Source organism: Gadus chalcogrammus, chromosome 7 (assembly GCF_026213295.1).
Source record: "Gadus chalcogrammus isolate NIFS_2021 chromosome 7, NIFS_Gcha_1.0, whole genome shotgun sequence".
Lineage (NCBI taxonomy): Eukaryota > Metazoa > Chordata > Actinopteri > Gadiformes > Gadidae > Gadus > Gadus chalcogrammus.
The window spans coordinates 26412570-26423807 of NC_079418.1; the positions used below are offsets into that span (position 1 = coordinate 26412570).

General features: G+C 42.5%; 1 protein-coding gene across 1 annotated transcript in view; it reads left to right on the forward strand.

Moving 5' to 3' along the window:
- Positions 1–2248, forward strand: part of LOC130385249 (glutamate receptor 4) — a 1260456-nt gene extending 1258208 nt beyond the window's left edge. Inside the window, exon 18 of the mRNA XM_056593669.1 lies at positions 2039–2248. Within this exon, the coding sequence (XP_056449644.1) occupies positions 2039–2248 (210 nt within the window). The remainder of the gene's footprint in view (positions 1–2038) is intronic.
- The last annotated feature ends 8990 nt before the right edge of the window (positions 2249–11238 follow it).

Sequence of the window (11238 nt, forward strand, 5' to 3'; positions counted from 1 at the left end):
AATGTCTATTGATAAGCACACAACATCCAGAAAACTCCAAGCAAACATTTCTCAAATGAATTAAGGGCTTTCTTAAAAGAGTACAGATCTGAAAATTTGCTAATTGTTAATGGTATCCACCTAAAAATAGCCGTATGGTAGTTACACAATAACAAAATGGACAGATAGACAAAATGGGTTGAGACTGTGGCCGTTTGGCTTTTCTATGAAATTGTGGGAAAAGTTTATGGGTTTATGGGTAGAGGGGTTTATTGCTAACCATACCTGAACATTTCAAGAGTTTTCGACTTACACCACAGGCTGCAGTTTGACTTTTACAGAATTTGAGGAAAAGAATAAACGTTATAGCTACAACAGGGGCCAAGCAGCTCTGCTTCTCGGACCCCTAATAAAAAGAACAGCAATTAATTTGAAGCTGGCTGCTCAGAAGTGATTAAAGGTGTACGCAATCGACCCTCAAAGTCTACCCCAGCACTTTATTCTGGGTATCAAACCTAGCATCTTGCTTCAGTGATATACCTGTCTCACAGAAGTCAAGTGATCCTACTGTATCTCTAGGCTTTGAGTCCACTAAGAGCTTAACCCTCTGATGTCCATGCTGTTTTGGCCATTTTACTTTAAGTTGTTTTACCTTTATATTCCATACCGGACATATCAATGCCTGGTATTTCTTTTTTTTAAGCTATACTGCCTGAACATCCTTACCACCCTTTGAGATACTGATTAAACACCCAACAAAATAAATAATCTATTAACAGGTACAGCTATATTTGAAATATTTTTGTACAGCTATATTTCAAAATAATGTGTGTAGCTTTATTTAAATGTAATGTACAGCTATATTTTCTCATTATGAACATTTTCTGTGATTCTGTGGCTCTTGGCTTTCCACGTCGTTCCCCTCCCCTCTCACAGCCCTATAGCTGCAGTAAGGTAGGAGGTTTGCAACAGGCGACCCCAACCATCAGTGCATATTAAAACAAAATAGCCTTCATCCAGTTGCAGACATTGGTCTTCTTTGAAGAAGAAACCTTGCTGGGTGTCACAGTGGGATAACCAAGCGTCAATTTGCAGGCTTTGGATTCTGCTTCATGTTTTGTTTGCCCAAAGTGTCTCCACCAGCTGCTCTGCCTTCGGCCCAAATCGAAGCACATGGCGCTCAGTGGATAATTGCAGATGCTGAAGTGGCGGAGACGTGAAGGGTTTAGTGTGCTACATGGCTGGGGCGGCTGCACGGCGCCCTCTGGCCCATCTGGGAGGGGGAGGACTTACAACCCTGGCTTCTTCCCCACTGTTGCACTCTTTGAACCCCGATTTTAGATGCCTTTATTCGCTAATTAATATTGTACAGAAGAAAAAGGAAAATAATAACTCCTTGGGGGAGACGGCACAGAGCCTAGGCCGAGTTACACATAGTTTCCTGTTTCATTTCAGAGATTGTACAGAGGGAAACACATTTTTAAGACGTGACCTGGTGGCAGGTCTACGTAGTACGGAGCCCCCCAAGGGACATGGAGGAAAAAAAAAAAATTGGTTGAAAATAAATAAATAAATAATGGTTTGCGAGATCTCGCAAATGGTTGGCGATATCTCGCAAAGACATTGCCCAAATATGTATTTGTCTGGAACCATACCCATAGAGGGCACTTCTGTACAGTCATCATATCAAACCCGCCTCATATAGATAGATTGTGATTGGCCCAATCTGCTGGAAGTCTTTCTGGAATGGAGGGGGGCCAGACTCAAATGGAAGAGCAAATAAAGCCTGAGCTCGCAGATTAAGCTGAAATCAGCAGAAAGCAGAAACCTCCCCCAGTTTTACCACTTTATACACACGCATACACACAAGTGTATGCGTGCATGTGTACATAAGTCTCAAACTGTTTTTGACCCCCAGGGAATTGGGGGGTACTTACCCATTCATTTGTAAATGTTTGCGAGGTGCAAGATTCACATGCAGCATGAATCACTAAAAACTATTTCTAGATACATAATGTCTGTATCCATCTAGAACATCGTATAATGTGATCCCATGCAGGAGCTGATCGACGCGGCCATGATGAGCGTCAGCATGGGTAGAGGGGCGGCGGGTGGGGGCATGGGTGGAGGGGTAGCGGGCGGTGCCTTCATCCAGGGGGGGGAGAACGGACGCTTGGGGGCGCTGGACTACCAAAAGATGGGGCCTCAGACCCTCCCCTGCATGGGCCAGGGGGCGGCCGGCCTGGGCATCAACACCACCGGCATGTGAAGAGGTGACACGACCAGCCCTCCGCCGACAACCACACCCTCATCCATCTCTCAAGTGTCTTACTCTGTGTGTGCGTGCGTGCGTGTGTGTTTGAATGGAGGCATGGATGAGGAAAAACGATCGGGTGGTTCAAAGTGGAGCACTGTGTATATTGTGTATTCACGATGACTAACGTACGGACAGACTCCACATGGGGTCCCAGTGGAGAGGGGACCTGAACTGGGAAGAACACGGATCAATCTAAACGGCGCAAATGAGCAGTGTCGAACTGCGTTGTCCGATTCAGCTGCGAGAGCTGTTTGAACTAACTTCTCCTTCTGCAATAAGTTCACAGTCCAGGTACAAGTGGAGCTCCTTTTCCTGTCGTCCTGTTTTGTCTTTCTCTTCTTTTGTTTTGCTTCCTGTGTCCTGCTCATTACCGGTACATTGGGAGATCCCGCCCTTCAATGCCAGGTTCACTTAAGCTCAACATCACTGACGTTTGCCAACGCGACTGCAAAGTGTGTGTGTGTGTGTGTGTGTGTGTGTGTGTGTGTGTGTGTGTGTGTGTGTGTGTGTGTGTGTGTGTGTGTGTGTGTGTGTGTGTGTGTGTGTGTGTGTGTGTGTGTGTTCATACACTCACACACTAACTCACAACACAGCTACTATAGTACTGTAATCCTTCATGCATGCACACCTCTCAGCTGCTGCTGCTGCTTCTGCTTCAAAAAGGGTCCAGAGGTGATCCCTCCCCTTCCCCAGGACAGAGGCCATGTATTGATTACAGTGCTAAAACCAACTCTATGCAGGTCTGCCTCACAACTACGTCAACTGCATGTGGAGATGGCCAAAGTCGGGTCTGTTTTAACACTAACCAGGTGAGATAGTGGTGGTTGGTAGATATTCAGTATGTGTCCATGGAGGGTTAGCATCAGCAGAACCCAGAGCAGAGTCCTACCGGAACAAGGCCTACAGAGTCTAGGAACCACAGTCTGGGCGTCCCTCCGTCCCCTTCCTCCAGACTGGAGGCTGCGTGGTGTTGAGTGGTGTGTGTGTGTGTGTGTGTGTGTGTGTGTGTGTGTGTGTGTGTGTGTGTGTGTGTGTGTGTGTGTGTGTGTGTGTGTGTGTGTGTGTGTGTGTGTGTGTGTGTGTGTGTGTGTGTGTGTGTGTTAGGGGGAGAGGCGCTAGTGCCAAATGACCTGTGAAGCGCAGCCATGTCAGGTTGGATTATTTTCAAGCGCCTGGCAAGGTCGTTTACCGTTCTCCTCGTTCTCTCCTCGTTTTGGGAAGCAAACGTTTACCTCCACTTACGATGGACTCGTCCGTTTTATATTTGTCACAAAGAGAAAAAAACTGATTGAATTCAGACTTCTTTAAAATAATTTAGGGTTTGTCCCAACAAAATAACAGAATGATAGAAGATGGCAAGTACTTTTTTATGAACACTATTCTTAACGAACCGTTAACATATTCAACAACGTTCACCTCTTTTATGTTTCCATTATTGTTTTTAAAGGAGTAATTCATCATTTTAAAATTTGGCTTGGGAAAACAATAAGCCATGCATGAAATCACGAGTGCATGCATTAGAACGTGGCCTTTACCTTCATCCCAAGGACAGCTTTGATCAAGACTCTGTTACTGCATTATCCAGAAGACTTAGTCAGGAGTCCCATTACAGGAACATCACAGATTGCAAGGCGTGTTCACATGCACAAACTCATTTGTACAAGGCCCAAAGCCAAGATTCCTGTGGATACATTTTTCTCCTTGGATCTTATTTGTTGTTAACTTACGTTCCCCTGTCATTTACTTTGCACACCAGATGATGCAGCGTCAGACAACTGTTTTGTAGTCTGATGCTGATATTCAAGAGAAAATAAAGACAAAGTTTCATATTTGTACAATATGAATGAATAGGAATATATGTGGCAATTAACATCTGTGAATCACAACTATGCTCTATTTAAATGAATTGCAAGTTTATACATTTGTGTTGATTCTGTCTATGCAGAGATTAGTTGTATTTATCATATTTATTAAAAATTATCAAAATTCTTAACACTGTCGCTTTATTTGATTGCTTTTTAATTGATCATAATATATACGTTTTATTTACTTCTCCCATTCTCGGGTTCACATGGTTCTGTGCTTTGATGATCTTTCTTTAATAGTTTATATCAGGGGTCAGCAACCTTTTCAACATGCAGTGCCAGTTTGACATTTTCTCGTCAATGAGTGTGCCTTAAGCAACAATATATTAAATATTAAGCTGAATTATGACACAGCAACCAAAAACATTTCCAGAAGACCTGGAATTGTATTATACCCATATAGTCGACAATCATGCATCAACATTTTAAATGTTTTTTTGTTCTTATATTTGCTACATGGGCTTACAAATTATAATTACATATGCCCCATCTTAAAACCTCACTTTCAGAAACTCATTCAAAAACATATTTGCACTGTGAGAAATATAAAAAACAATGTTGGAACCATCCACATCAATATCTTTAAGACATGTACAGCTTTGCAAAACCATGTGAAGGCGATGCATACAGGCCACTTTTTTTCAGAACACTGCTTTCAGTAACTCATTTAATCATATTTGCACTGGGAGGAAATGCTCAAAACAGAATAAAATGCCAAAAAAATCGGTATTAATAATTATGCTGCCGTATTGTGCAGTGACATTTTTTGATAATAATATATATATATATATTTATATATATATATATATATATATATATATATTTTTTTTTTTTTAAGTGTGCCAATGATTATGCCGCCACATGCCAGTGGTGGCACGCGTGCCTAGGGTTGCCGACCCCTGGCTTATATAGTAGTAGTAGTATATATAGTAGGTTTTGTGGAATGAAGCATCCCACATATATTCGGAGCTAGACTATGTTACTATACCATCAACATATTAACTCCAGCATGGGATCAAAGATTCAAATGTTTTATTTGTCACATACACATACAGGATAGGCAGCGGACTGTTTGTGAGACATACCCGGTATTATCTGTGTTCAATAAATAATTAAATACAATGAAATTAAAATATAATAAAATATTACGTAAAATATTATTATGCACGCCCTGTGACAGCGCAGGCGTCTGACTGACCTGAGGGTCACACAAAGTGTGTTTCCGGAGTGAATGGGATCCTTTATAATCCCTCTGGCTCTGCTGGTGTTTAAGTCCTGCAGAGGGGGGAAGTGGGGTGCACATGGTCCACTCAGCTGACCTCACCACCCTGGGCAGGTCTCGCTGCTCCCGACAGGAGCTGTTTCCATACCAGACAGATCCTGTACTACTAGATACTGTAGCTTCTGTCAGTATACTCTGTAAAGTGACGGAGTGGAAGGAATTCAGGATCCGTTGGGAGACCCTGAATCTTCTTAGATGTCTGAGGTGAATTTAGGCGTTGCCTTGATCTGCATCTATTACTGTACTATGTAGCAATATGGATCCCTGTATACGGTGATGACTTGTTTAGTACAGCACTTATTTGAAATATGCAGGTAATATCACAGCATGGTAGGTATCTCAACAAACAACAATTTATGAATGCATTTTTATTGTTTATCTCAGACGATCACTTTCTCTCTACCGCCTTCACACCTACTTGATACATAGATTCTCCTCCAGTATCCCTCTCAGTGTCATTCATTAAAAAAACTAAACTCCATCTTTATTACTCCGTCCTCCAGTCTTCTCATGTCACCCTGCATGCTCAGGCCAGCTTCGTTGGCCTACCGCGTGGCTAATGTGGCGGCCAGGAGCTCCAGGACATCTGTCGTCTGCTGCGATATTGTTAAGGAATATCTCGTTTGTAGTGTGAAACCGCACATTGCTCCCCATAGCTGTGAGGGAGGACAAAGGCAGAGAGGCAGAGAAACGAGTGGCAATTACCCCAAGAAAGGCCATGATTAGGAGTTAGCGGCTCATTAGCTTCCATCGATGTTCCTGAAACAAATGGCCCGTTGAGTGGCTTTCATGCCAGACTGCTGGCTTCCCGCAAGGATAATGAGAAAAAACAAGGATTTACTCATAACCGCAACGTCAAAAAACACACTTACATTTTTGGGTTTGTTGGGTTTTCGCAAAATAAAGCAAAGTAAAATAAATATAAATATATCGAACCATGTATATGATTCAATGTATATATAGAACCAAATAGGGTTTTATATATATATACAGCAGTGGACTTAAAGCTGTGAGGCACAGATGTTTAATTCTGTGACTTGGAGTGGATCTCCACCAATTTGTGTGACAGGCTGCTTAATAGGGAACATGGGGCTGCTTTCATCTACCTAACACCCCCTCTGTTCTTTAAAAAGATGTGTGGCCCTAAAGAACACACATCCACGTGCCTCCTACCTTTCTCTGAGAAGAGACCATTTAAAGGCTCAGGAACCCTTTGCAGGTGTTTTGGATTAATATGCTGAGTGTGACACTTTGAGCCTACAATATTGAAACCTTTCACAATACTCTATTTTTTTAATTTTGGGTTATCATAGGCTGTAATCAACATGGTCTCACAGGAATCCGTGAAATTACTACGGTCGGACGCTTAACTCGAAATCCGTGGCCACATCACGGAAACACGCCGATATCCGTGTGTGAGCCACGGAATAACAGTGTCATTTACGTGCATTGGAGCAAATTCCGTGGCCACATCCCGGACAATTGAAGTGATTCCGTCAGACCACCACGGATTTTGAGTTAAGCCCCCGTGGTTGACTCGCTCGTTGAAACGGGGATCCGTGTGTGAGCCACGGAACATCATTGTCATTTACTTGCATTGGAGCAACTTCTGTGGACACAACAAGGACAATTTAAGTGTTTCAGTGAGACCACCCCGGGTTTTGAATTAAGCCCCCGTGGTTGACTCGCTCGTTGAAACGGGGATCCGTGTGTGAGCCACGGAACATCAGCGTCATTAACTTGCATTGGAGCGAATTCCGTGGCCACATCACGGAAATCGGCGTGTTTTCGTGATGTGTCCACGGATTTCGAGTTATTCGTCCGTAGTCATTTCACGGATTCCTGTGAGACCAGGTTGGCTGTAAGCCATAATCATTAAAATTGTAACAAATAAAGTCTTGAAATATCTCACTTTGCATCTGATGTAATATATTAGTATCACAATTCAAGTTGTATAACCAAAGTAAATGTAAATATTATTATTTTTTAATTTAACCTGTAGAGGACAAGAAACTTAAAGGCGATAGACGACAGCAGATAAGGGAAATAAGTCAAACAACAATACATGTGACACAAACTCAGTATGACAAACCTCAGTTGTATTGATATTAGTATTAGGGATGTTAGTAAGATTCACACTGCACAACGTCTATCATGACACCCACAGACAACACACACACACACACACACACACACACACACACACACACACACACACACACACACACAGACCCACACACAAGACCACACAACCATGTACACATTTACTATAGAATGTACTGGTTCCAATCCTCAATTTCCACAGACTACCTGGCCTCCTTGGGTAAGGTGTCCAACCTATACACCTGCTCCTTAGTAACAGACAGTATCTGAATTCACTCAAAAGGAGTAGTGAATAGTAAATGAATGTTAGTACGTGAGACATGCATGCAACTCTGGCCTTGGTTGCTAGCAGGGCTCGTTCCCTAACCTCCCTCCCCTTCACATCTGCTTAGTGAAGACAAGATTCAAAGTTTCAAAGGTTTTTTATTTGTCTCATATTCATACAGGATGCGCAGTGAATAGTTTGTGTGGCATACTCTGTATTTCTGTGCTTAAAATAGAAAAAAAATGGAGAGACAAGAGACACGATTATAGACGGAGTAGCAGGCTTTGGGTAGAGCTCTGGTTAGGTTTGGACCCACACGCCCCCCCCCCCTCCCCCCCCAGCTGTTTTCTCCAAGCACCTGACCCTTAGCAGGTGTTGTCAGTCAGTTTAGGTCACATGTTAACATCGCCCTAACAGAGTTGAAACTACAACCCCCAGTCGACGCAGACAGATGCTTAGCGTCGTTTAGATGGTGAGATTTATTTGTGCGTCAAATCACTCACGCACAATTAATTATCACATCATTCTCATAGTATGAGCGTTACACAGTGTCACCTGCCAATCAGGCATCAGTTATGCGACATACGTTTAAGGCGGTGCCTTCTCTGGAACCCCCCAGCCCCCCTCTCTCTCAGAAGGCTGGGTACTGGGGCTCACCGAGTAGAGCCCGTACCATCAAGGCACAGTCCTGATAGCAGCGACCCGGGTTCAAATCCTGTCGTTTGCTGCATGACCTCACCTCTATCTCCCATACCTTCCTGTCTTCCACTCTATCATAAAGCATAACATAATATGCATAAATAATATAATTAAAAATATGCGCCCCAAATGTAAGACTGGCCCGAGACGGCCACCACAGTAATAATGTCCTGGCTATGCCCCTGGAGGGAGGGCTTTTACCACCATGGTGCTCCTACTGCCAATGGAGGTGACCGAAAGGGAGGCTACACAAAAAACGAAATGCATCTGTGTATGAGGGGACTCAGTCCAGCACACAAAGACCCTTTCAGGGGTGATGAAGGACAGGGTTTGTGTTCTGCGTTGATGGTAGAAGACAGGTCATTTGCTGTGCTGTTGGGAACCGGGAGCGTCTGACTGGCTGAACTAATGTTATCCCTACCACTGCACAGATGACTACAGTCACTGTGGCTGGAGCGGGGCTCTAAAAGTAACCTTGGGGAGGTGTGTTGTGTGAGGTGTTGTCAGTTTGATGCCTCAAAGATCCGCCCCAGACAAACTCAATGATAGCCGATCCATTCATTATTAAACCACAGATTAAACCAAAGAATGTAAGAATAGTTAACATTTTGCCACACATTATTCTGTAAAAATATGGGCCTTGGAACTATTTGAATGTGGCTTTCTTATTTGATTGTGAAAGGCTGTGTAGGAGGACTAGAAGCATTTCAGACAAGATGAGAAAACCGCCAAAACCGCCATGAGAAATTGCTGTAATTATCACACGTGCGTGTATACCGCACACACACTCCACACAGACAGACGAGCGTGCACTGCAAACAGACAACGGAAGGGATTGTAATCAAACGCTGATGAACACAGACAATGGTAAAAGGAATGCATTTATATCGTGCTCTTCTAACCAGTGGCCACTCAAAGCGCTTTACAATATTGCCTGGATGCCTGTGCAGATGACGGCATGTCAGAGCAGAAGTTAATGACATACTCTATTTCTCGTGCCAAAAGCAGAGCAATCTAGCAATTAAGGGGTTGAGCCCATTTTAACATTATATTATTATTTTCACAAATGATAATATACAAAAAAAACATCCGTTGAGATGAGTCAAGCAGCGTTGAGTAGGGCTGGTGGGCTAAGGTTGACTGCTTCATGTCTGTCTCTGTCAGCCAGAAAGTGTCGTCTCTCAGGGAGAATTACTGAGCTTAAACGGCCATCAGCGACGGACATGGGTTTATCATCACAAACAGAGAAGCATGCAGCTTATTGGCTGTCAAGGAATTAACGAAAGCCAATCAAGCCGTGTTAAACGTAATTATGGATTTCAGTCTGCTTAGAGCGAAGCATTTTTATCAACCAAACAAATGACATGGTGTTAAGAGTCTCTGGCAGGAATTCCGTCCACTCATTAATTGGAAACAGAAGGCAAAGGAAACTGGCCATTTTGGATAAGGAAGAAGAATCTGGCGCTTCAAAGTTTGGTTGTTAAAGGTGCTGTATAAGAGCTATCATTTCAGAGTTCTTCATTAGAAATGGCCATGCTATTAGTCATTAGTATCAGCTGTAACTGAGTAAAAAAAAAAACTCCCGGCTCATTGTTGACCAAAGAGGGCGTCTTCTCTGTGATTAATTTGGAGAATCCATCTTGCCTGAGGGGACTTTAAGTTGCAAAACCTTGCTCCATTCCAGTCTCTTTGGGGGCACACACACTGTACCGTATTGCCCTGTACCATAAAGACTCTCTAACCTTATCTACAGGTTCGTTAAGTAAACCCCATGGAGACTATTAAATGTTTTCCTCATTTCTGCTGATAATGGAATTTGCAAAGAAGGACATTCTTATTTACATTTTCAATGTCTCTAAACTATGTTAGTTGTTTATTAGAAAATAACAAGCTACGCACACAGAAAATATATAAATAAACCTATACCTAAAGGCTACACCTTAGCTAAAAACAAAATGTGAACAGCTGTGAACATGATAAACACAATATTGGTTTAAGTACCAGGTTAATTCAGAACAGAATGGCCTACAGACACACAGTGTTTAAAGAGCAGACTTAATGACTCCCACAGCAGGCCCATAATGTACCCATGACACTCTTCTCTAAATTACTTGCCTCTGCACTCCAGAACATTACCTGGCTCGTGTTCAACCAGGAGTTTGTGGAAATGACATTGTCATGATAAAAAACCTTTTTTTTTGGAGCAATTCAAAAATAAAGGCCTACGCCAACATTTCTGAAGATGTCTATACAGTGATATCTAGTGGCCATCAAAATAATGACGGTTGCATTTCAACAGCAGATGTTTGCATATTAAAATGAAACTATTTCCCAGCTGCTGTTAGATTAAGGTGAAAAATAAATGTATGAAGACTATTTAAACGCTCTATTAGTTTTCTGCTAAATAGCAGTTACAGTTGGATGTTTTGCACCTCGATAGCAAATTGACACAGTTTATATCCACTATCACACCTTTTGTACATATCACATTATTTTAATCAGAACTTTTTTAAATCATGTCATTATTCACATTTTAGTATTTTTTGTGTTTGCCCAAAATGTCAAAAAACAATATAAATCTCTGTATAAATGTGCCTAGTCAGGATTGACCAGATTAGATGGAACATGTTTTCCATACATTCATCCATGTGAACACGATCGATTCCCTGGAGGACTAGGAATGCAGTGCTGCAGGAGAATGTGTTTGTGTGCGTCTGCTTGGCTTTGC